This window comes from Centruroides sculpturatus, unplaced genomic scaffold (genome assembly GCF_000671375.1).
Source record: "Centruroides sculpturatus isolate CEXI.00-Female unplaced genomic scaffold, Cexi_2.0 scaffold1109, whole genome shotgun sequence".
NCBI lineage: Eukaryota > Metazoa > Arthropoda > Arachnida > Scorpiones > Buthidae > Centruroides > Centruroides sculpturatus.
This window is the reverse complement of record NW_019385423.1, coordinates 41,043-67,448: the sequence shown is the minus strand read 5'-3', so window position 1 is coordinate 67,448 and position 26,406 is coordinate 41,043. Positions and strand designations below refer to the sequence as shown.

The 26,406-nt window shown below is 33.7% G+C and overlaps 2 protein-coding genes across 2 annotated transcripts in view; both read left to right on the top strand.

Moving 5' to 3' along the window:
• The first annotated feature begins 279 nt into the window (after positions 1-279).
• On the top strand, positions 280-17,291 carry LOC111638839 (DNA-directed RNA polymerase II subunit RPB1-like). The gene is made up of 20 exons (XM_023384593.1): positions 280-411; positions 591-752; positions 1,545-1,765; positions 1,908-2,040; positions 4,178-4,302; positions 5,500-5,710; positions 6,534-6,743; positions 7,547-7,885; positions 7,979-8,107; positions 8,779-9,001; positions 9,196-9,273; positions 9,433-9,565; positions 10,861-11,005; positions 12,505-12,610; positions 13,978-14,183; positions 14,254-14,478; positions 14,732-15,079; positions 15,157-15,261; positions 16,776-16,958; positions 17,031-17,291. The coding sequence occupies exons 1-20, from the start codon at positions 304-306 to the stop codon at positions 17,274-17,276; spliced, it is 3,636 nt and encodes a 1,211-aa protein (XP_023240361.1). The 5' UTR covers positions 280-303; the 3' UTR covers positions 17,277-17,291.
• Positions 17,292-19,666: 2,375 nt separating this feature from the next.
• Positions 19,667-26,406, top strand: part of LOC111638841 (protein Wnt-11b-like) — a 17,264-nt gene continuing 10,524 nt past the window's right edge. The window contains exons 1-4 of the mRNA XM_023384596.1: positions 19,667-19,981; positions 20,144-20,382; positions 22,052-22,329; positions 22,488-22,780. Coding sequence (XP_023240364.1) covers positions 19,917-19,981; positions 20,144-20,382; positions 22,052-22,329; positions 22,488-22,780 — 875 coding nt within the window. The 5' untranslated portion in view covers positions 19,667-19,916. The remainder of the gene's footprint in view (positions 19,982-20,143; positions 20,383-22,051; positions 22,330-22,487; positions 22,781-26,406) is intronic.

Genomic DNA, 26,406 nt, shown 5'->3' with positions numbered 1-26,406 from the left:
TTATTGAACATTGTCATGGGTAAAACTGATTTTGCATATGATATATAAGGAGCTGCCATATCAGTATGGTGCAATTTGTTGCTAGCTCTACTGGTTCTTCTCCAAATATCATATTAATGTTATGGTTGCTTCTGCTGTGTTATGTTGAAGTTTAAACTGTTGTGTAAGGAAGTTAACTGAATTTGATTCTGATACATTGCTCATTTTAAAATATATTTCATATAGGTTTAAATCAACTTCAGAAAATAAATGAAGCTTGCAGTCTGTTGTACCATATCTGATGAAGAATGCTACACATTAGGAATGGACCCAAAACACGCTCGTCCCGATTGGATGATAATTACAGTATTACCTGTACCTCCTCTCCCTGTCAGACCTGCAGTTGTAATGTTTGGTTCTGCTCGAAATCAAGTAAGTGTTTCTTCTTACTATTTTATTAATGAAATGAAAAATTAAAAATTATCTAGAGTAGAAAATTATTCACTTTTGTAAGTTAATTTAGAATTTTAAATGTCTTCCTCATTACGGAAACTTTTTATAATAATACTTGTTTCTCTTACGTTATAAAAATATTCATCTATGTATTCCAGGATGATTTAACTCACAAACTTGCAGACATTGTTAAAGCTAATAATGAGTTGATTCGCAATGAACAAAATGGAGCAGCTGCACATATTATAGCAGAAAATATAAGGATGTTACAATTTCACGTTGCTACTTTAATTGACAATGAATTGCCAAATTTACCGAAAGTAAGTTTTAAATTTTAATTTGAGGATTATATCATTATAACAGTTATTTACAATAATTTTGTATTTGTGATAAATATAGTATATAAAAGATTTCATTTCATCTAAAGTGTAAAAATTCTAAATGAATTAAAAATAATTTTTAATAAAATTAATAAGCTATAAGTTTCGTTAAATAGAACGCTGTGTATTTTGTTTCAAAACTTAGTGATTTAACACATTATCAAAGTATAAATCAATGTTTTTCTTCAAAGTTTAAGCCAAAATGAGTCTGAGATTGGATAATATTTAAAAATATAAACAAATTGCTCTTACTTGGAATCAATTTGGATTAATTTAGACTAAGATCCGAATTAAACCAAACTGATTACAACTGGAGATGGAATTATTTGAATGCAAGAATTGGTAACTGTATGATGCAGAAGTTTTCACTGTATCCAAAAAACTTGTGCTAGGTGTTTGAATAGTTTTTATATGAGATTCCTATGAACTCGATATACAGCAAACAAACCAGTTAGAGTACTAAAAATCAGTCAGGAATTCTGATCAAATAACAGTAACACAGAGCTATTGAGAGCTTGTATGGGTTAGAGTAGGCCCTTCTTTTTTCCCCACTCTGTTCCAAAGAATTTTTTTCATGCAGGCAGGTTTCCATTTTTATATCTGTAATCTTATAATTTTTATTTAAATTGATGATTGCTACATGCCTCCTTTTCTCAAGATGTACATTATGATTTAGTCTGTTTGTTTTTTTTTAAAATAATTATAACTAATGAAATATCTATTTTTGGATAGGCAATGCAAAAATCAGGACGTCCATTAAAATCAATTAAGCAACGATTGAAGAGTAAAGAAGGAAGAATCAGAGGAAATTTAATGGGAAAACGTGTAGATTTTTCTGCTAGAACAGTTATTACTCCTGACCCTAATTTAAGAATTGATGAAGTAGGAGTTCCAAGATCAATAGCACAGAATTTAACGTTTCCAGAGATTGTAACACCTTTTAATATTGACAAGTAAGCCTATGCAATAATCATTTATAATTATGTAAACATTCTCAATTAACATGAAGTATTAATTGATTAACTATAACAATTAAATAATAATAAATTTTAAATTTATTCATTTGTATTTGGTTTTTTTTTATTAAAAATTAAGAATGCATGAATTAGTTAGAAGAGGAAATAATCAATATCCAGGAGCTAAATATATCATTCGTGACAATGGTGAAAGAATTGATTTAAGATTTCATCCTAAAGCAAGTGATCTTCATCTTCAATGTGGTTACAGAGTATGTATAATATATCTTTTAGTAAAATATGTTTTTAAGTAAAAATATTATTCATATATTTAGATGTGTGAAATTTAAATGAGTATAATAGAAACTGTAAGATTTCATGCTTCATCTTTTAAGTATGGATCCAAGACAGGGAGTGGTCGATCGTAATTCACGCTGTCAGACTTGTGCTGGGAACATGACAGATTGCCCGGGACATTTTGGGCATATTGAACTTGCCAGACCAGTATTTCATGTTGGTTTCTTATCCAAGAAAATCATCAAAATTTTACGTTGTGTGTGTTTTTACTGTTCAAAGCTGCTTGTCTCACCGGTAAGTATTTGTTATTTGGTAAAAGTAAATATATTTAAAAAAAGCAAACTTAAAAAATTGACTAAAAATTTCACAAAAACTGGAAAATATATCTCTAGAAGACGTGCTGATAGCCATTATAAATTCCAGCAAATGTTTGATGAAAATTGATTGTTTTTGTTCTCATTAAAACATTTGCTGAAACTTATAGTTGTCTACGTGTCTTTTTAAAAATTTTAAAGAGATTCGAATGAATGATTCAGCCTTAATTCTTGAAATTAATACTGTCGAAGTAATTAAAATGAACTTATGATTTTTAAGCATATTTTATTTTAATTATTCAATTATACACAGCTAATTATATGCTAAAAATACAGTGTGTTTTTATAATTAACTCTTTTAATTTCAAAGTTCTTTGTACCTACTATAAAAGTCTTCTGTCAAAATAATTTAATCTGAGCTATGAAAATCTATAAAGAAAGAAAAAAAATGAAAATTCAATCATATATATTTAAAAGTGTTGAAGTGGAAAATAATTTAATATAAATTAGTTAATTCATTATAACTATTGCTAATAAACGCTACAAATCAATAATTTTTTATTTGAGAAATGCTTTTTGTGAAGTTTTTATTTAAAAAAAATTAGATCTGATTACACAAATAATAATGCCAAAATGAAATCACATAGAAAAATATGATTTTTACAGTCTAACCCGAAAATTAAAGATATTATTGCAAAGTCTAAGGGACAAGCTAGAAGACGTCTTGCACATGTTTATGATTTATGCAAAGGTAAAAACATCTGCGAAGGTGGTGATGAAATTGATACAAAAATGAATGAGGACAAACAAGGAGAGGAATCAGCTAAAAGAATTGTATGTGTAATTTGCATATTTTCTAATTTTTTTTGTTGTTGTAAATATTAAAAATTTTGATAAAAGTTCATTAAATTTTGTTTAAAATTAATTCGTTAATTTAATGATAAATTTTAGGGCCATNATCTTTTAAGAATGATTAAAGACATGTTAAGACAAAATTACATAATATTAAATATTTTGTTTGATTATTGATTATTCAAGTTATGAATACTTTCAAATAAATTTCTCCTGTTTAGTTTATAATTTGTTTAATAGGAATTTTTAGTTTACATTTTGCTTTTGTTTTGACACACAGTTTATAAAACTTTTATATATTGTTTTAACTTAAAAATAGAATGTACTTAATGTGGAAATTAGATTTCTTTCAGATGAAAGTGTTTAAAAGATAAACAAAATTGATATTTGAAAATATAATTTTTATAAGAATTTACCATACAACAATTAAATTTAAATAATTTATATATCAAATTAAAATAATCCTTAAACAGTCTGTCTGAAGTAATCCACCTATCACTTTATCTGCATTGTGGATATGGTCATGTTTTAGCTTAAGTCTTAAAATTGTATGAAAGTTTTTATAAATTAAATGATTTTAATGATTGGAGGATAAAAATTATGAACGTAATAAAAACATCTACTTACAGACCTCAATATTTTTTTAACATCTATTCTATGTTCAGAAAAATTGTTTATATAAATTTGGCTGATATGTTAATTATTGTATTGCTTCCATAAGAGAAACAAAAAATTTTTAATAATAAATTAATAGGAATAAAGTTACAAATATTAAGAGAATCACTACTATACTATAAATAAAAAACAAAAATAGTGTTTTTGTTTTTTGTTTTTACAATTCATCACAGTTTGATAATTGTTATAGACAGTTAGACTTTAGTAAAGCATTGAAATCAAATTATATATCAGAGTTAAACTATATTAAAGTATTTTACTTTTTTTACAGGTTGAAAGACATGTTCGTAATGGAGATGTCATTATTTTTAACAGACAGCCAACTCTACATAAAATGTCTATGATGGGTCACAGAATTAGAGTATTACCATGGTCAACATTTCGATTAAATCTTAGGTATGATGTATATTTAATTAAACATTAAAAAAAAAGAAGATTGAATAAGTTGAAGTAATGCTGGTATTTAAAATGAATGTGGTTTGAATTATTTGGCATGTATCTGATAACATTGTCTTTCATTTTTATCAATTTTTTCTTTTGATTGTCTGGCTCATTTTAAATGTTCATTTCTCCAGATTTGAATTTTTTTTTGTTATCTCTACTGGTTCTTCTCCAAATATCATATTAATGTTATGGTTGCTTCTGCTGTGTTATGTTGAAGTTTAAACTGTTGTGTAAGGAAGTTAACTGAATTTGATTCTGATACATTGCTCATTTTAAAATATATTTCATATAGGTTTAAATCAACTTCAGAAAATAAATGAAGCTTGCAGTCTGTTGTACCTATAAATGTTATTAATAACATAAATTATTATTTTAATTTATAAAAAATAAATCATATCACTCTACAAAACCTCTATTTTATGTGCAAAACAACCTCATTTATTAATCTAATTTTTTTGTGTTTGTTTGTTTGTTGTGATTAGTTGTGATAATGTGAATGAATGTTTAGTAATTTGCATAGCTAATAAATAATTTGACCATTTGTTTTATTTTCTTGATAGAAGATCCTGTCTTCATTTTTAAACTTTTTTCCAAATGTTTGAAATTTTTAAGCACACATCATTCTAGAATGCCTTCTTGTAGGTTTAAACCATCTACTTTCATATTTCTATTTTATAATTCCTATTTATTATTTGTTTCTAATATTTGGAAACAATTTTTCATATACTAATTATACTACTTGTTTAGCTTCCACTTTTGCACAGCGCAACTTTTTAATTATTTTTGGATGAGAGGTGTACTCTTCCCTGTTTTAGCATCATTATTGTGCTCCTTTAATTTAGTACATAGTGCTAGTATGTTACGTAACTCTTAGTATGTTTTACATATATTTTCATTTCTTTTGTTTTTTTCTATTAAAGATAGCTGATACATGCTGTTTGTCCATTTCATCCTTCTTCTCCTTTTCAATTCTTATGAAATTATGTGTTAAAAAAGAAAAACACTTCATTCTTTTCCCTATAATTTTGTCAAGTCTCTTGTATTAATTTTTATAAAATAATATCTTCATGCAGTTACATAAAGTTAAAAGAATATTATGTATGTATATGTAACCATAATGTGAATAATCATTATTATATTCTTTTTTAGTGTAACAACACCTTATAATGCAGATTTTGATGGAGACGAAATGAATCTTCATGTTCCACAGTCATTAGAAACAAGAGCAGAAGTTGAAGAATTAGCTTTGGTACCTAGACAAATCATTACTCCACAATCTAATAAACCTGTAATGGGAATTGTACAGGATACACTGACAGCTGTCAGGAAAATGACAAAAAGAGATGTGTTTCTAGAAAAGGTAAACTATTTATATACTTTTCAGTCATATATTGATTATTTTAGTAATGTCCGATTTGAATTTGGTATTATAGTAGTTAATGATATTGCTTTAAAATATTTAATCAAAAAGTTAATGTAGATGAATTAATTATATACAGATTTATTAAAATAAAATACAAAAAGTACTGTGTTTTTCTTGTAGGTCAGAAGAGTTTCACTAAGTTGATGAGTAGGCTAGTTTAGGTTCTTAATTTGTTTGAAAATAATATATTGTTAAATTAGAAAATCAGAAAAAGCTTTCAAAATTTTGTATCTTTAGCTGCTGTTTTTATTTTATGGAATCAAATGTTTTGAGAAGTCTTAATTAAAATATTTTAGCATTTACCTGAAATAGTATTCTGTAAGTTTATGTTGTTGCATTTCAAAAGTAAAAATATAGTAAACTGCCTACTTTGTGATTGATTGTTTTGAGTCTCTTATAAATCAGAATGTGTATAGTCTTGTGCAATTTTATCTATCACAGGCTTTGCTGTATTACATTTATCTCTTATGGAAAAGTTTTTATTTTGTGAAATATTATTTATTATATTTTTTAAACATTATTTTAAAAATATATTGTATCTAGCATTTTAAAACTGTTAGAGTATTCAACATTTTTTTGTTTTTAAGCCAATTAAGCTTGAGATCATTTTATATTTTAAACAATTTAATAAATAAACATAATTAGAATAATAGATTTATATCATAAATATATATTTAAAAATCTATAAATTGTAATATTTTGAAAGCTGAGATAGCTCATAAAATATTTTAATATAATTTTACTTATTGAAATTTTCTAGGATCAAATGATGAACTTGTTAATGTATTTGCCCATATGGGATGGAAAAATGCCAATGCCAGCTATTTTAAAACCAAAACCGTTATGGACTGGGAAGCAGTTATTCTCATTAATAATTCCGGGTAATGTCAATCTTATTCGTACCCACAGCACTCATCCCGATGATGAAGACGATGGCCCTTACAAATGGATTTCTCCTGGTGATACAAAGGTCAGTACAATATTTTATTTTTAGTATTAAGTTTATAATAGTTTATATTTGGTAGCTATAACATCAACATAATTGAATATAATTTTTTATTTATTAATTACAAGATTAATATATTTTTATAAAAATTAATTAATGCCAAGGATAAGGAATTTAGGAATTGTTAAATGTAAAACTTGCTTATCAATCTATTTTTACAATACTCATGGATGTAGCTGCTAGGGGTGGCATTTCCCACACCAATATGCTTTTATTTTATTGAACATTGTCATGGGTAAAACTGATTTTGCATATGATATATAAGGAGCTGCCATATCAGTATGGTGCAATTTGTTGCTAGTGATCGTGAGCTTTTGCATTTTTGCAGTAGCCTACTTTCTATGGTAAATCTATGCAAGCTTTCAGCCATGCAAATGACCTACATGCAGAAATTTCTTGCTACATCCCTGAATTTCAGGTTGTGATGTTATTTTTATTTGAATTTGTCAATCAGTATTCACAAATTTCTGACTATTTTTTTTTTTCATTTCAATAATAATATATACACTAAATTCCTATTTTTTTTAGTTCTCATCTTTAAATCACTGTCATCTCATAAGAAGTAGTTCCCTGATATATTAAATTTTTTATTTCCATAATACATAACAGAATATATTGTTAATCTATTCTGTTTTGTATTGTTTCATGAAAAACCTTACTATTATTATTTTTAAAAAATTTATACTATTTTTATTATTTACTTCTATTTTGTAAAAACACTCTAAAATTGTTTAGATCTATTACAAACTTTTAAAAATTTTTTACAGGTTTTAATTGAATATGGAGAATTAATAAGTGGAATTGTATGCAAGAAAACAGTAGGATCTGCGAGTGGTTCTTTGATGCATGTTGTTTTTGCAGAATTAGGATATGAGGTGGCAGGAGCATTCTATGGTCATATTCAAACTGTTGTAAATAATTGGCTTTTGTTAGAAGGTCATACAATTGGCATAGGTGATACTATTGCTGATCCTCAAACTTACGTGGAAATTCAGAATACAATTAAAAAAGCAAAGCAAGATGTGACTGATGTCATAGAAAAAGCTCATAATGATGAATTGGAACCAACACCTGGAAACACTTTACGACAGACTTTTGAAAATCAGGTTATTTTTAATAAATTGAATTTTTGAAGTCAAAATATTATTGTCAAATAAATGTTTAAAAGTTTGATAATGATTGTGATATTATTAAAACAGGTGAATCGTATTCTTAATGATGCTCGTGATAAAACTGGTGCAAGTGCACAGAAATCACTGTCAGAGTACAACAATTTTAAGGCTATGGTAGTATCTGGTGCTAAAGGATCTAAAATTAATATATCTCAAGTAAGTTTCTAATTTTAATTGCTTTTGAATTTAAGTATATTTAGATATATAATTGAAGTATAATTGCTGCTATTATATAATATATTCTACTTAATATTTTAATAATTTATTCCATTTTTCATTAAAATGAATTGTTCTGACTCCAGAAAAAAGCTATTTAATGATTTTTTAAATATTATTTATGCTAACAAATTAGTATTTAAGAATCTTTAGTTGTCATTGGTACTATGCAAAATATTTTAAATGGAATTAATTATCATAAAATTAAAAAATTTGATCATAAATTGCAGAGCACTAGGTCTTTTACAATTTCAAAATATCAGACATATTTATATTTCTAAATAACTATAATAATAAATATATTTTGCATATTATAAATTACTTAAAATTTATTTGGAATTATATTAATACTGTATTAAAGAATAATTTCTCAACTAAATTTGAAAACAAATTTATTTATGTTTAAATTACATTCATATCAGAGCAATTCTAATCATATGCCAAGTAAACATACGTTGCACAAATTTATTCATCATCCATGTCCGTGTTTACATAGTATTTTGTATAGATTTAAGTTTGCAGTTTAAATAATGATAAAACATCTTGTATTTTCTTATGTAAAGTTTTGAATTAATTTGGTAGAGTGAACTCAAAAGCTTATATTTTCATAGGTTATTGCATGTGTAGGGCAACAGAACGTAGAAGGTAAACGTATACCTTTTGGATTTCGCAAGCGTACCCTTCCACATTTTATCAAAGATGATAATGGTCCAGAAAGTAGAGGATTTGTTGAAAACTCATATTTAGCAGGTCTCACACCTTCGGAATTCTTTTTCCATGCTATGGGTGGAAGAGAAGGTCTTATAGATACTGCTGTAAAAACTGCCGAAACAGGTATTTTTTTTTATGCATTTATTTTATATATATAAATTTTACTGTATGTTATATTAAATGCATAAATGTGTTTTTTTTTTAAATAAAAAAGTTCTTATATGAAGCCAATGTTAGCATCTTTAGACTTAATAATTCTTATTTCAGTTTTAATATTTAAAATTAAAAATACTATTTTATTTAATAATATATTTTAGGTTACATTCAGAGACGTTTAATAAAAGCTATGGAAAGTGTAATGGCAACTTATGATGGAACTATAAGAAACAGTGTTGGTCAAGTGATTCANAATAATTCTTATTTCAGTTTTAATATTTAAAATTAAAAATACTATTTTATTTAATAATATATTTTAGGTTACATTCAGAGACGTTTAATAAAAGCTATGGAAAGTGTAATGGCAACTTATGATGGAACTATAAGAAACAGTGTTGGTCAAGTGATTCAGTTGAGATATGGTGAAGATGGATTGGATGGGTCGGCTGTTGAATTTCAGAGCCTTCCAACACTTAAACCTTCGGATAAGGCATTTGATAGCCGATTCAGATTTGATGCTACAAATGAAAGGTAAAATAAATTCACATTATCATTCAATAACAAACATGTACTGTACTTACATAATTTTTTTTAATTCTAAATTTGCTATTATATTATTATAGTTTTTAATTTGTACTAATATGAATACTGTGTATACATATAAAGAAATATTTATCCTTGTCTGTAAGATATATATAAACCATATATAAAATTTTCTATTTTGATCATATACAGTGAAACCTGCATTAAGTGAATGTTTATACTTAGCAGATAAACCTTTTGATACTAGTATAGTAATATAATTATTGGTGATTTTTTCTATCTTTTGTTAAGTGAACATTGCCTTCAGTGGATGACATAAAAATTTTCTACCCTTTCTATTTTCCAAAACATAAGTGGATAGTACAGTAAATTGCACATTTTCCATAAATATTATTTTAAACGTCTTTTTTTAATGCTTAGGTGTCATTGTTTTATGGACTTTGTGTCCATAAACTTGTCAGATGAAATTTTCATGTAGTACTCTTGACACTTCATACACCAGTAACAGCCTATTAATATTTGGTATCTCCATTGTATAAATGGAAATGAAACTCTACGAAGAACAGAATTTTGAAGAAGGAAAGGATAACATAAGTAGTTTAGCTGGATGGCTGAAGTAGTTATCCTTAACTATCTCAGCCATCCAGCATACATATTGTCTGGGGACCTAGGATCAAATCTGGGTGAGCTAAACCAGAAACTTTCATGAGTGATCTTTCCCAGATATATCAGTACTTTTCATCACCTAGCTGCATCACAGTAGGCCTGGTTGCAAGTAGTGTTTTTTTTTTCTAAAACTATCAAATTTTAGTTCCCACAAGACAAGGAATAAAAATTAGAATGAATCAAATGAATATCTTTTTGTGTTAGAAAGCTTAATTAGCATAATCCATAAAGTTGCCTGCCTGACTTGTAGAAACTGTGATTTTGAGTACCATTCCAGACTAGATCTTTCCTTCTGGCTTTCTATCAAAATTATTATTCAGCTTAATAATTTTTCATCTTTAAATTTTGAACATTTTGTACTGAGGAACTTAATAATGCTGTATAACACCAAGAGGAAATACTTACAAATATAAATGAAAGTTTTTTAAATAAGGAAATTCTTTATGGTTTATGGAGATTGTTTCAACCAAGCTTCATTATAAATAATCTTTTGTGTACTCACTTGTTCATTATTAATGGTAGATTTACTTCATATATAATTAAAAGTTTTTCTCTAATTCTGTTTTAAGTTGAAATTTAATAAATTTTAATATGTATATCTAATTTTGCATTTCTAGACATTTAAGACGTATTTTCACAGAAGATGTTGTCAGAGAAATGATGGGAAGTGCCACTGCTTTGAGTGAGTTAGAAAAAGAATGGGAAAGATTAGAAAAAGACAGGAGAGTTTTACGTACAATATTTCCTACTGGTGATAGTAAGGTATGCAAATTAATAGTGATCAAAGCTTACTTTAAATGATTTAATGCATATAATGTAATTTTGTATATATAAGTTTATACATACATATAAACTTATATATACACAAAATATATTAAATCATTTAATATAGTATTTAAGGAGTGAAAAGATCAATATTCTCAGAGGTAAAAAGATATTTTATTTTAATTAAGCAAAAAAGTTCATATAAACATGTGCACTATTTCTAATGGTTTCAGAGATTCTATCAGCAACATCTCAACCACATTTTTTCTAATTGGTGGATTGTCATGGTGGTGCCATTAACTGGTCACCAAGATCTTTGATATAACCCTGTTAGATTTTTGTTTATGGGATTGAATGAAGAATGAAATGTACTCAAGAAAGCTGAATACACAAGAACAACTGCTAGCTTGCATAATGGATACTGTCGCCCATATAAAAGAACATGCAAATACACTCAAACAAGCAACAGACCATCTTCTCATGAGTAGAAGAATGCATTGAAATTGACAGTGAAATTTTTGAAGTTGTAAACTGTTGAAATTTGTCAATTGAAAAATATTCAAATGGTTCTGTCTTGAAACTATTTGGGATAGTGCATATGTTTGTATTATATACAATGAATTCTTAAAAATCAGTTTATGACCTGTTAGTTTTAAGTATAATTAATATTTCCATATTTGATTACACTTATCATTCATCATATTCTCTAAAATATAGAGATTACAGGAATTTAAATTTAGTTTTAAGTATAAGTAATATAATATATTAAACCTTTAATGGTATTATATAATAAAGCTACTATGAAATATTTTACAAAATTTATTTGAAATTATATATATAATAATTATTTTTTATTTCTTAATATCCAATTACTAATTATCTTGATTGAAGCCATATTTAGCAAATATTTTACTAAATATAGAATTTTTAAAATGTAGCATGTATTCTTTTAAAAATAAACTTTACTGTTTTATTAAATCGTATTACACATAATTTTTATTAAAATCTAGTGTCTAATGGAAGTATCCCTTGTTTCTTTTTACATGTGGATTTAAAATCTAACATAGCAATCATTTAAGTCTAAAAGATTGACTTTATTTTATTTGCTTGATAACTTCACTCATGAAATTGAATATGCCATTTGTAGACTATGAACTATAGGGGTAAAGAAACTTCATATTTGATATTTATAAATAAATTCAGGAAATGAACTACATAAAAGAACTACTTTTATTTATTTTTTTTTGTAAATTTCATAAATTGAAAAATGATTGCATTTCTATAAAATGCATTCTGTTAAAAAGATATTTCCAAAAAGTTGAAACTTAACCATAATGTATTAATTTTTTGGTAAAATAATTTAATCAGTAATGTCCAATATTGATATCGTTAGATTGTAAAAATTGAGACTGACTGACTGACACTTTATTTTTGTTTGTAAATGACAAAATATTTGTAAACTGTTAAATAATGTATATTTTATATAATTTTTTTAGGTAGTGTTACCTTGTAATTTACAAAGAATGATATGGAATGCTCAGAAAATCTTTCATGTGAATTTAAGAGCTCCTACAGACCTGAGTCCATTGAGAGTTGTACAAGGTAATTTTTATTAAAGATTTCATATCAATTTTGTAAAATGTAATAACTATATAATTTTATTTTAAAATTTGGTAAATTTAGAAACAATGATATTAAAATTTAATAAATAGGGTTAATGCCAAGAATGTAGTAAGATATAACTTTTAAATTTTCAAATAATAATTTACAGGACTTGAAACTGAAATCATTATCAAACATCGCACATAATACAGAATGGTTACATTTATTCCAAGATTATACAAAGTATCTTCACTGGAATGACAAAATATGTCAGCATATTCTACAACACAGCATTCTTTATAAAACAAAGAGGGATGTAAAGAACTCGTTCAGTTATTTTACAACAAAAACACAAGTAATACAAAACCACCTTAACATGGTGTCAAATGCTTTATTTTATATGCTGTTTCTCATTTGTTTTGATACAAACAATGCACATTTACAAAAGAGATGCAATATTTATCACATTTTCTATGCACCATTGGTGAACAACAATATATCTTAAACTTCGTAACATATATCCATTAAAACAAATATACGAAAGATTAGGACTTTTTCAAGGACAACATTCCTGATATTAAGAGAAATATTAGAAATATATTACATAAAATTTCTAGAAATTTTAGACCTTAATCCCAACATTATTATTGCTCTCTTTAGTGTGATATAAAATGTGTTACACATTTATTATTATTGCTGTCATTAGAGGGAATATTTTAACATTTTACATATTGAGGTGGATGAGTAGCTTCTAAAGAAAGGTCAATTCTTCCACGGAACTGTTAATTCCTTTTTATTACACTTTTTATGTATTGTCTGTCTCGGAAATTTTTTATAAATTTTCTAATTTGAACTTAATTCTCTTGGCAACTTTTTTTTATCAAATTCAACTATGTTTATGATGATATATGATGCATTGACAAACAAAGCAGGTTTAGAAATGGGCAAAATGATATCCACAAGTGTACAACATTATGATATCAAAGATGTGTGCTAGATACAGCAAAATATTAGCTAATTGAAGGTCAGATAATTAAAACTTTATTTTTATAGACATCATAAATATCCAGAATGTGACTTCATTTTAATATATTTATTCATATGATTAATGTTCATAAACTCTGAATAAAATTTAATAATTTTAATTGCAAATTTAACTTGTTTTTATTATAAAATATAAGTTACTTTGCAATTTTTTTTTTTCAAAACTAAGAATTTTAATTTTCAGTGTATATATATATATAAATACATTTTGTAAATTTCTAGTCTTCAAAGTTGTTAACATTAATTTGATTTTCAAATAAATTTTTATATATGTATAATTTAAAACATTAGTTTATAACTGGAAATTATTTATTTATTTTTAGGTGTAGAAGAATTAGTCAAAAAATTAGTGGTTGTTCCTGGCGAAGACAGACTCAGTGTTCAGGCCAATGAAAATGCCACTTTACTCTTCCGTGCATTGTTACGTTCGACATTGTGTACAAAACGAGTTGCAGAAGAATTTCGTCTGTCTACTGAAGCATTCGAATGGCTGTTGGGTGAAATTGAAACAAGATTTCATCAAGCTCAAGTAAATATTCAATTTTGTTGTTAAAAATCAAATTGATTATTTTTATTCAAAATCTGTATATTTTTTTAAGGTACAACCAGGAGAAATGGTTGGAGCATTGGCAGCTCAATCTTTGGGAGAACCTGCCACTCAGATGACCCTAAATACTTTTCACTACGCTGGTGTCTCAGCTAAAAATGTAACTCTTGGTGTTCCTCGATTAAAAGAAATTATCAATATATCCAAGAAACCAAAAACTCCCTCTCTAACTGTTTTCTTGACGGGAGCTGCTGCAAGAGATGCTGAAAAGGCCAAGGTATCGTTGCTAACATATTTTAAATTAAGTGTGTAATTTTTAATCCATTATTTTTTGCAATTTGAGGAATGTGTGTGATATTAGTGTAATGAAAAATACCAAGTTGTACAAGGATATATTATAACGAGAATTTAATAGTTTTATTTTTTTTTAAAATATGAAATAATTTGTTATTTTTATGTTTGTATAAAATATCAAAAATTCATTGATTGAATTCTTAATAGTTATAATTAAAATAAATGAATTTTTTCAGGATGTATTGTGCCGTTTAGAACATACCACCTTACGTAAAGTCACAGCTAATACGGCTATTTATTATGATCCTGATCCTCAACACACCGTCATAGCTGAAGATCAAGAATTTGTAAATGTTTACTATGAAATGCCAGATTTTGACCCTCAGAGAATTTCACCGTGGCTGCTGCGTATTGAATTGGACCGTAAACGTATGACTGATAAAAAACTCACCATGGAACAGATTGCCGAAAAAATTAATGCTGGATTTGGAGATGATTTGAATTGTATCTTTAATGATGACAATGCTGAAAAACTAGTCTTGCGTATTCGAATAATGAATAGTGATGACAGTAAACTTCAAGAAGTAAAGTTTCGTTTTTATTCATATTAAACTGAAAGATTTTTGATGCATTGTAAAATTATTATTGTTTTTGTGTTTAGGAAGAAGATCAAGTAGACAAAATGGAAGATGATGTGTTTTTAAGATGTATTGAAGCTAATATGTTGAGTGATATGACTTTACAGGGTATTGAATCTATCACAAAGGTTTGTAAAAGTTATTATAGCTATATAGTTTTTAAATATTTAAAATTTTAATGTTTCAGTAAAATATAATAAAAATTTCAGTAAACTCATTTAAATTATAAATTTGATTTTAGAAGACTACAAAGTAAATAAATTATTTTCTGCACTGAATCTTTCATAAATTTGAAAGATTCAATTTATTTTAAATTTTAATTATTTTTTAGAGAATTTATTTAATTCTTTAATGTTCTAAGTTTAAGTTAAGCACATCCCATCCATTTTAGGCTTACATATTATCAATACGTATCAGTGTTAGTCTTTATTTTGTATATTTGGTATTACAGTATTAGTATTTATATATTTGATAGTGCTCACCTGTCATCACGTGTAATAAAATCCAATAGCGTTATTATTTGGACTGAAATTTATGTATGATTTAGAAGTCTAAAATGATGATAATTCTATACCTTTTTATATTGTAACTTAAAAGAAATTAGAAAATCATTTAAATAAAGTTTGGTAAAATAAAATTCATATAAATATCTTTCGTGTTTATTGTATTTTGTGTTAAAATCTAGCTTTTTCGTAAAATATTTAGAATTCCAAAGCTATTTTGGTATCTTTAAACAATAGATTGTTATCTTATCAATTTTGATTGCAAAGAAATTGTAGTTTTTCATTAAAAAAATTTTAAGATAAGATCACAAATGATATAATGTTTGAACTGCATGTATGATTTTTCTATAAAATGTTTTATTGTTTTGTAGACTGGAAATGTTATGAAAATCCATTTTGCTACTTATGTAAAGTTTCTCCAGTATATACATATAGGAGAATGTTTTAATATATAAATGGTACGGTACTTAGCCTTTTGTTATGGATACAATAAGTCTCATTTGTATTGTATCTTTATCTGTATCCTACAGTTTTGAGAATAATTCAATGTATAACGTCTTACCAGAAGAGCTCAAAATTACTGCTGCTTGGTTTGTTTGAAAATTTAACAAAGCGCTAATGATATGCGTATTTCAGTATATAGTGTTAGAAATGACAGTAGTTATAGATGACTTCAAAAATTTATATGCGCCAAAGAATGATTGTGACAACTTGAATTTAAAAGAGCATGCTTGTCTCAAAATGTTTTCAATAAAATCTTATACTTTAGTTTTTATATATTTTGCTAGATTAGTTTTTGGTCAATACTTTTTATTTGGATAGTTTTTTCTCAAATGCTTAAAAGAAATCTCCTGTAATACAATAATTTAATCCCAAACAAATGGTATTATTGGGAATCCTTAGAACAGATTTTGGGAATGGGATGTGTGTGCACATATTTGTTGCACTGTTTATATTTGGTAAAGCTTTTGGTTTATAATTTATACCTTTGTTAATGAATGTAATTATTATTAGTAAAAATGCAAATTATATTTAAATTCAGTCTGCTGTGAAAGGACCAGTGAACTTGTTTTACTTTTAACATTTCTAATAAATGTCTTCTGTCTATTCATGTGTTATAAAAATAAATTATTTTGCAGGTATATATGCATTTACCCACTACAGATAATAAAAAAAGAATTGTGATTACCGAAACGGGAGAATATAAAGCAATTGCCGAATGGTTACTGGAGACCGACGGTACCAGTCTGATGAGAGTTTTGAGTGAAAGGGATGTAGATCCAGTTCGGACTTATTCTAACGATATTTGTGAAATATTTTCGGTATGTCAAATTTACGTGCATACAGATGATAAATTTTGAAACTGGTTGTAAATTCTATATCTTGATTTTTAGGTTCTTGGCATAGAAGCTGTAAGAAAGGCAGTAGAAAAAGAAATGAACCACGTAATTTCATTTGATGGTTCGTATGTAAATTATAGACATTTGGCCCTTCTTTGTGATGTTATGACAGCAAAAGGTCATTTAATGGCTATAACACGTCACGGAATAAATAGACAAGACACTGGAGCTCTGATGCGCTGTTCATTTGAAGAAACTGTAAGTAATTTTCATATAAAAATTTCTTTTAATTGTGTTTAAAATTAATGAATTATATATAATCATTTCTGTGTAAGAAGTGTTTATAAATTTAATTATATTGTATATGAGCCAACTCATTTGCCAAATTTATTAACTCCACAAAACAAAGTGGAGAAATTGATAATACAAATATAAACATCTTTATGAAACCTGATGCATTACAATAAAGCTACAACTGTCCTATGACTGCCATAAATAACAGCTATAATAATCATAATTTAATTAAATAATTTTAGGTTAAACTGGAAGAAGAGAGTTGGCCTGGAGTGGGACTCATTATTTTTTAAAATTCCTTTTAACTGTAGGTTTAAATAAATTAAAAAATATAAAAATGATTATTTCAAGGATATACTATTGGAGTAAATTGATTTGGCCTGCGAATGGCTCATATTTACTAAAGGTAGTTTTTGCAGCAGTGTGATGATCTTCCAGTTCTGTCCAGTACTGCCGGAAGACATTAGGCCACACCGCTTGTCTTATATGACATGGAGGAGTTTTCTCAAGGTCACAATAAGCAACAGAATTGATTGTTGTGCCTCTTGGCATAAAATCCACTAACAAAGTCCTTTTCCTGTCCCTAAAGACAGTTACCATGATCTTTCGTGCTGAAATTGAATAACAGATGGTATCTTACAGTTGGCGGGCGACTCAATTTTCTTAAACATTATAAACTTCTACAGTTCAGCGCACACAGATGATACGGCTGCAAATGTCTTCTAAATATGCACAAAGCATGCTGAAAGCAGATGCTGATGCACACTGCTGCAATTGTGCATCATTCTCACTCTCATTCACAAACGGACCTTATTTAAAAAATAGCCCTCATAACAACAGATGATGTGGATAGNTAAAAAATAATAATAATTAAACAATTAGGTCGATTTATATTTATGCAACATCTAAAAATAGTAATTTGTTTTATTATTTGTGTAATAATTTTTTAAATTATTAATATTACATAATTTGGCCCGTAAATCGTATTTTGGCCACCGTTGCCCAAAATACGGTACACGAGCCGTTGGGGCCAAGTTTCCCAGGATTCCTTTCCGTTCTCTCTTTAAATCTCGTTTTTACTTGCGTAATTCGCAGCGACAGAACGCATTTTAACCAATGAAATAACCTCTTGCAAAAAGGAAAACGCGAAGTTACGATCTTCGGAAATCCTTCGAAATAAACAACGGAAGAATATCCGATCAAATTTATATCTTTACTCTTTAAAATTTAATTTAATAGGACAAGATTTCTGCCCTCTCGACGGACGGACGGACGATACCACGTCCCTAACGCCTATCGACTGGGAATATTAATGGCAGAGGTCCATTGTACACGGTTTTATTGTCACGCGGCCAACGATTTTATAGGCAAACTCTGGCGTACAGACATCCCGACGTTCTGGAATACTTACCTCGTTTCCTTCCTCCATACCCGAATTTTCTCCTCGCTCTATTTTCGCCATTGCATTGTATAAGAGAAAATCTCTGGGAGGATGGACCCGACGTCCAGGAAGAAGGTCCATGTCCGCACGCGCTCAGGCAACGTGGGGGGGGGGGGGAAAGAAGAACGAAAACGACCTTCGACCCGGTGGAAAGTCTCACCTCCCGGCAGTTTCTCGGCGCCGGGGAGGGACCGCTGGGTTCCGTAATTAGGAGGTGAGGTTGGCCGGATTCGGATCCAAACGAAAGGAAGGACTTGGCGCCACTTCCGGAGGAAGTCGAGGAAAATAATTTAAAAAAAAATCGGTCCGTTCTTCCGGTCGTACGTCATCCCGGAATCGTCCCTCCCCTCTGGTGTTTTGTAGAGAAGACTCCCGACGGGATAAAGGACGGCGCCAAACACAAAGAAGAGGGGGAGACGACGGTTGATGCGCGCCCCCCAGCGGGGAGTAGGACCCGGCCGCCGACGTTTCCGCTCGGAGAAGAACGGACGAGACGGACGTCGGTCGGTCGATCGGAGGGCGAATCGTCTCGCGCGCCACGCGGCCGCCGTCACGTATTCTTCGTCCCGACGCGCGCCAGGACGCGCCGAGGCGGCGCGGCCGGTGACCGGGCTGCGGCGCCCGAGGGACACGACCGGACGGGGAGAGGCGGGAGACCCGAGACCCGAGAAGCGCGCCGAACGGGAAGAGGTGGGAGGGTGGCCGAAATGATCCACGGCGCGAGTCGGGCGCGCGCGCTTCCGCGGCCGGGGAGGAAAGGGGCGGCGCGGCGCGGCGCGGGGACGGCGTGCCGCGGCGCCGGGGTAATCGAATCGGTCGACACCTATCTGTCGGTGGTCACGTAGGTGCGAAAGTAGGTTAGCGCCCGATGTCGGTCGGAACGGGAAGCGGACGAGCCGACTGGAGGAGGGGAGGAGAGGGGAAAGCCGGCCGGCGGACGAGGGGAAGAGAGGAGGGAGAGAGCGGGAGGTACCACCCCACTTGCCGCCGTCCCGCGGGTCGGCGGCCGGGGCGGGGAGCGCCCGGGGCCCGTGGGGCGGCCGGAGCCGGAAGAGCGGGGCGGGCGACCCGTTCCGCCCGCTGCATTGTGGGAGACGGCGGCGCTTCCCGCCTCGGGTAGAAGCGAGATCGCGTCCCGCGCCTCCGGCTGGGGTCGTCTCGGACGTCGTCCGGCGGCCATTGTCTGGGGCCGGGCGTCCGCCGACATGAGACTCTTCGCCGTTCCTCTTCTTCTGTCCGCCTGCGCCTGCTGCTCGGCCGTCCGCTGGTTGTAAGTACCCTAGTCTCGCGCTCTTATCGCTCCCTCCTCCTCTCGCGCCGGCCGCCGGGCGCCGGGCGGAGGAGGGCCCCTGCCAATGGCTCTTCGCCGCACTCCTCCCGGCGTAAACGGCCGGCCGGGAGGGTGGCCCCCCTGACCCCGCCTCTCTCGCAGGTCCCTGGCCGACGCCTCCTTCTCTTGGAACGACACTCGACGCTGCGTCCAGGCCAAGAACCGACGACGTCTGCACGCGTCGCAGGTCAAGTTCTGCAAGAGGCAGCTGGACTCCATGCCCTTCGCCTCCATGGCCGCCTACCGCGTGGCGCGAGAGTGCCACCAGGTCTTCTCCTCCGACAGATGGAACTGCTCTTCGGTCTCTCTTGCACCGAATCTGACCCCCGACCTCACCTCGGGTAAGTAAACTCCTCCCTTTACTCCTCGCGCCCTTCGCACGCGACGAAGGTCGGTCGATCCTAGTTCTACCGGTCGAAGGGCGCTCCTAGTAGGAATGCGCCAGATCCGGACTCGATTCCGGTTCGGATCCTACGGTAAGATTCGGGGGGATTCAATAAGAAAGACCCGAAGAAGCTCTCGCCGGAGGTATCTACTTCCGGAGGGATGACGTTTTTATTCTGCTAAGGGATGGAAATCCCGGAGGGTGACGTTTAAAAACGCGAGTAGTATCGGGAGAGAAAGAAAATGCCGGTTCCGGTTCCTCCGGAAAGGGCCGCGGGGATGGATCCGGGATGATTAAAGGGACGGAGCCGACGGGGCGGATCCCACGTTCGGAGAATGCGGGTTTTTCGTCCGGGGCGTTACCGAAAACGGCCGTTTTCCGACGGCTTCTCTAGTTAAATAACGATTTGTCAGGGGGTGGAAGAGAGGAGGAGGTAAATCCCCGACGATTAATTGACATTTACCACCATCGGACGCCACGGTCGTCGGTGGTGACGACACGATTCCATTTCCGGAGTTCTTCTTCCGGTGGAGGTTCCTCTTCCACCCCCGGAGAGGGAATGTCCGTCTCGTATAATGTGCGTGTAAAAAATTAGTCTTTTGGGGAGGGATATGACGCCTCCCCGAAAAAAATCCCTTGCCTGTGCCCCCGTTACCGTAAGTTTAGAGGAGCGGGAAGTGTAATAGGGACCGGGACGACCCCCGTTCTTCTTTCTGTTGGAAGTATTAGAAAACGTCTACACGGGACGAATGAATGCTGCCGTAACCTTTAATGTAATGAAGTTACTCCGAAGGTTACGGTTACTTTCTCTTGGCATCGTTTGAAATTTTGTGGCAGAGTAACTGGCACTTTAATTGTTTGGCCTCACCTATTGTCGTTGGCGCACGTTTACCCACGCCTTTACTACGGAGTAGTAAATTTTAGGGCACAAACCCGTTTCATCCGTAAAATTTTTTCGAAGCCAACGATTAAGGTAGGGAGAGGACCACTCCCTCTCTCGTGTTTAAACCTCCTCACCGAAAATTACGGGAACGAGTCGCATTGCAGGCCCTGTAAGTTCGGGGGGCCTCCTCTATTTGTTTATAGAATAGGGTTCGTCCGCCCAGGTCCGAAGTTTGGAGGCGGAGACCCGCTTAATAACGTGGTAGTTCGTGACGAAATGCCTGAAGGATTTCTTTTTATTTTTGAAGGAGTTCGCATGGCTCTCGAAGGAGAACGGAAGGTGGGCAGCAAAGCAAAAGGAGTAGGTTTCGGGTGAGTCTGGTGACACGGACCGGCAATTTAGAAAAGTAAAGGGCGTTAAAAAAGGAAATCCGAAGGTAACGATCCCCGCACCACCCTCTTAAGTCTGTAATTTGTCGGCCTAAACCGCCGTTTTGAGGGTGCCAATTGAAAAATGGCGGATCGTTCGGGGTGTTCTGAGATCTCCGATTAAGGTGGAGGCGAAAGAGGGGATCCTCTTCCGTCAGATACCCCCTTTTTGGCAATTTCGTCTCCTCCTCCCGGGACACCGTGGATTTTATCGGGAGGTAAGAGGGAATTTGTGAATCGCGCGCGGATGGTCGGAAAGAGGGGACCACCACCACTACCATGCCCGGGAACTTACCTACTTGGAATACTTTCAGGTACTCGGGAGCAGGCCTTCGTCTACGCCCTGGCATCGGCCGGTTTGGTCCACTCTCTGGCCAGGGCCTGCAGCGCCGGCGCCCTGAGCGGCTGCGGCTGTGGCCCGCTGCCTCGGGAGCCCCCCTCCGGGGATTTCCGATGGGGAGGATGCGGAGACGACCTCCGATACGGATTGCAGTTGGCCCGGCAGTTCGTCGAAGCGCCCCTCCGCGGTAAGGCCGCGGCCCGCGGGCCCGGCGCCGCCGTCGACCGCCACAATGGACGGACCGGAAGAAGGGTGAGTTGTTTTCCCATTCTTTCCGCCAGGGGGTAAAACGGTGCGGGAGATTCCGCCGACTCCTCCTTCGAGATCGATAAGCTCGGAAGAGAAGTGATCATTACGACAGAACGGTTTTCGTTTCCCACGTTGTAATTATCTCCCCGTTTTTTTGGCAGGTGGTGGCCACCAGTCTGAAGACGCAATGCAAGTGCCACGGGGTGTCGGGAGCCTGCAACGTCAAGACTTGTTGGAAGGCTCTGGCACCCCTACAATATGTGGCTCAGCGCCTGAAACTCAAGTACAAAGCGGCGGTAGAAGTGAGCGTGCGACATATGGGATCCAAGAAGAGACTAAAACCGGTCAGCGCCAGAATTGCCACCTTCGGCAAGGACGATCTGATTTATCTGACCAAATCTCCCGATTATTGTCTCCCGGATGCCAAGACCGGATCGGCGGGCACCCGTGAAAGGTAACAATTTCTTCGCCTCTAATTTCAAACGTTTTCATTGGATAAACTTTAAATATACCCACCGAATCGGCTCACACTTCTCAAGCCCACTTTCCACGCCACAAAGCACGAAGAAGGCACCATTTGCATTGTGATAAACACGAGATAACTTTACTGCTTGACGGATTCTAAGTTCACGCCAGTTTCTTCCATTACTTCCAACTGAAAAAAATGGGGGTTCTACTTCTAAACGTGTGTGGGGGATCCAACTTAGAAAAGGGAACGTTAGAGCAACGTGGCATCATCAATTATCGTACGTCAGAAACGGTTAACAAAGCGCATAGTCCATTAATTTTATTCTACTACAACCTGTTGGCAATGAGAAACGAACTCTTACCCGTTTAGAGGGGAAGTGATGACGCCACACAAAGTCACGTTTCCACAGTTACGTGGATGGCAAAAATGAAAATCCACACACGTTTTACACACGAAAAAACACAACTGACTGTGAAGTATTTGCCACACTTAATGCTATTCTGGGGCGAGACAGGCCCGAATGGGGTTCTACTTAGGGTAGGGGGTCCAACTGGATTGTTTTATTAAATTGTTCCCGTTAGGAAATTCCTTTCGGATATTGTGGAATATTGTTTCCAACTGTCTACGTGCGGAATTAAGTGTAGTCGGATCTCGGTCAAAGTAACACTTTGGAATATTAGACACTTGTACAGTATTGTACGTGCCGTTATTATATTACACGATTATTACGAACCAATGGCGAATTATATATTCATCGTCTACTTAAACGGGACTGAAATTGTCAAATTTTTTAATAAACCACTTACGTTTATAATGTACTGACGTCACAGAAGCTGTAACGTGTGTAGAGGAGTGAAATATTAACGACCGACGTTTATCCGGTTCGGTGTTTGTTGTTAAAAGTCCTTGGGAAACGAAGAATATAGTTCTTTTTAGATAAATTAGGGTGAGTTGTGTCCTTCTCAGTTAATTTTATTCCCTTTTTCTGATAATATTTACAATTTTAATAATCTCTCCTCCTCGATTTTTAAACACTAGATCAGTACTTATACACGTCTTTCGTCATTGTTCTTTCTTTTATGTTGCTCAATTCAAATTTCATCCTCTTCTAATTAAAGACTGAAGCTTGGAGTCGTATCTCGGCCTGATGACAATGCATTTTGTTGGTGTTTTAGGGGGTGAACACGCTCCCAACATCCACTAAAATTCGATAAACGTAATCAAATGTAGCATATAAACGTATGTTTAAATGCACTGTGATGAATATGGTGAGAGTGGTCTACCCCACATCCTCCAATCCTTAAGATGCCAATCATCCAATAAAAACTAATATTATGGATCTCCAAATTTCCCCAATGACAGGGGACCCCAAGCAATTGTATAAGGGCGTTATTCTATGGGAATCATTGTAATTATGCCATTGTACTTACTTTGGACCTATAGGAAACATAGGTTTGTTTGACCACACACCTCCTAAATGGGGAAACTGGCCCATTTAGGTGAAGAAAACTCCCATAGAAAACAAATAAAGAATAGAAGTATTCTTCTTAGATTCGCGTGGAGATGATGACGCACCGCCTTATCCTTTTATTGTTGAGGTAACGTTATACGAGTGAGGTCGAGTGCGGAAATCACCCTCTTTTCTTCTTCCGGTTGTTTCCACGTCTCGAGAAATCCGATAGCAACGAGCCGCCTCGGGTTTCTCCTCCATCAAAAGCAACGAAGCCAAACAAATCCCATTCTTGTTATACAAGTAAGCGTTTATAGCCAGGTACACACGTACCGGTTTACCTGTTCAGATATACCTGACAGGTAAACGTGTATACTGTCCATTTTAGAAAGAATTTCTTATTAAGGTGTGTCGTAGAGGTCGTCTGGGCGACAAATCTCGCCTACCTTGACCACCAATTCTCTACGTTGAAGCATTTAAAAGCTACGTGGTCCTTAAAGGTTCGTAAGAATTTTTAATTAATTATTTTAATTACCCGGAGTAGTAGGTAATAGACTGGAAATAATCGATTTATCTCCCCGAGGAAATTCCTCACCCCCATTAAAGCTATGTTTATTTAGCGATGAGGTGAGCAAAGAGGTGAGGAGAGCGGAGAAATCGAACTTGCTTGTTCTCTCCGCTCCCCTCTTCCTCGAGCTTGTGCGAAGGTTACACGCGCGATTGTTCTGGTCTATTGTCTCGCCGCTTTGCTCAACCCCCGTATTTGTTTCTTACGCCGAATACCGGTATACCTGAACGTGTAGATGAAAGAAAAATATTCATTCCTGGCCCGTATTAAGCATTACAAAACTACTGTAATTTTAGGTCAAAGGTCAAATATAATGAGGTTGCCCTTTATCTGGCATGATATTCTTTCTTACTCTCACGTAACTTGGTATCCTATAAGGGATGTTAATTTAAAGACAGTCGTTATACATATCTGTCCACGTGTTTCCGTTTAAATCGATAAAGGACACGAGTTAGGGTCGATTTTTGTTAATTAGTAGGCTTATATGTCAATGAAACACGTGGGAAATCTATCTCCCCGGAGGACCCTATTTTAAATGTTACAAACGTGAGAAACACCCGGAAAACTCCACGACTGCTCAGTGGTTTCGTCCGCTCAAGCATTTAACGTAGGGCCTTAGAATAATGACGTAAAAATTTCACCAAAAATGGAAACGGCGCTGTTTACGTCACCGGGGAGATTCCCTAAAATCTCTAATTATAAAGGGAATTTAGGGGGTTATTTTCCGATGAGGTCATCTATAATTAATTCGAGTGTGGACTATTGCCGTGGTGGCTGTTTATTTCGTTCCCTCAAAGTAGGTCGTCGCGTACAAAGCGATTTACGCCAAAATATTCGTGTAAAATCTAATTGCGTAATTGGACCGGCGCTCTTTTTATATATATAAATAAATAAATAAATATATATATATATATATCATAATCACTGAATCACTGCAAAAATGATATAGAGCGAAATGGATGCGTCACTACGACAGGTAGTACAGTACATAGCACTTGCCTAGTGAAGTTTAGTAGTCTTTTGCTCCTGTACAGTACATCGTAACTTTCCTGTTAACGATAGAACCGCGCCGGTTATGCATCGAACTCCATTCAGAGAAAAAATTTTTGAATTGAAATAACGTGACTTACGGTACAAATCGGAAGTTAATATATACAATAGTTAGTCTTGTGCTCTTTCTCTTACCATTTCTATTTCTCGTCTCGACTTTCATGTATCTAACTCCGTTTTCGAGTTTAAGAAAGGAATTAATATAATAGAAAAATTAGAAGTACGAAATAACCAATAATCTTAATCTTTGCTGTTGTTATTTTTTGCCTGAGCAGCGCTGGGCTCACAGTGCTAATTATTAAGAAAACAGATGTTTCTATCCATTTTATATAATTTTACAATTAATTAAGAAACTCATTAATTAACTAACGACTTTCTTACTTGTAATACTTTTATCAAAACAATAGGGGAGGAAGACAGACATAAAATATAAACGTATCGAGCATGTAACTTATATAAAGGATTACAATAACCTTTGCAGAATTTCCGATCAAAATTCTGGCAGGCGAAGGTATCGATAGATACGAAACACTACAATCTTCC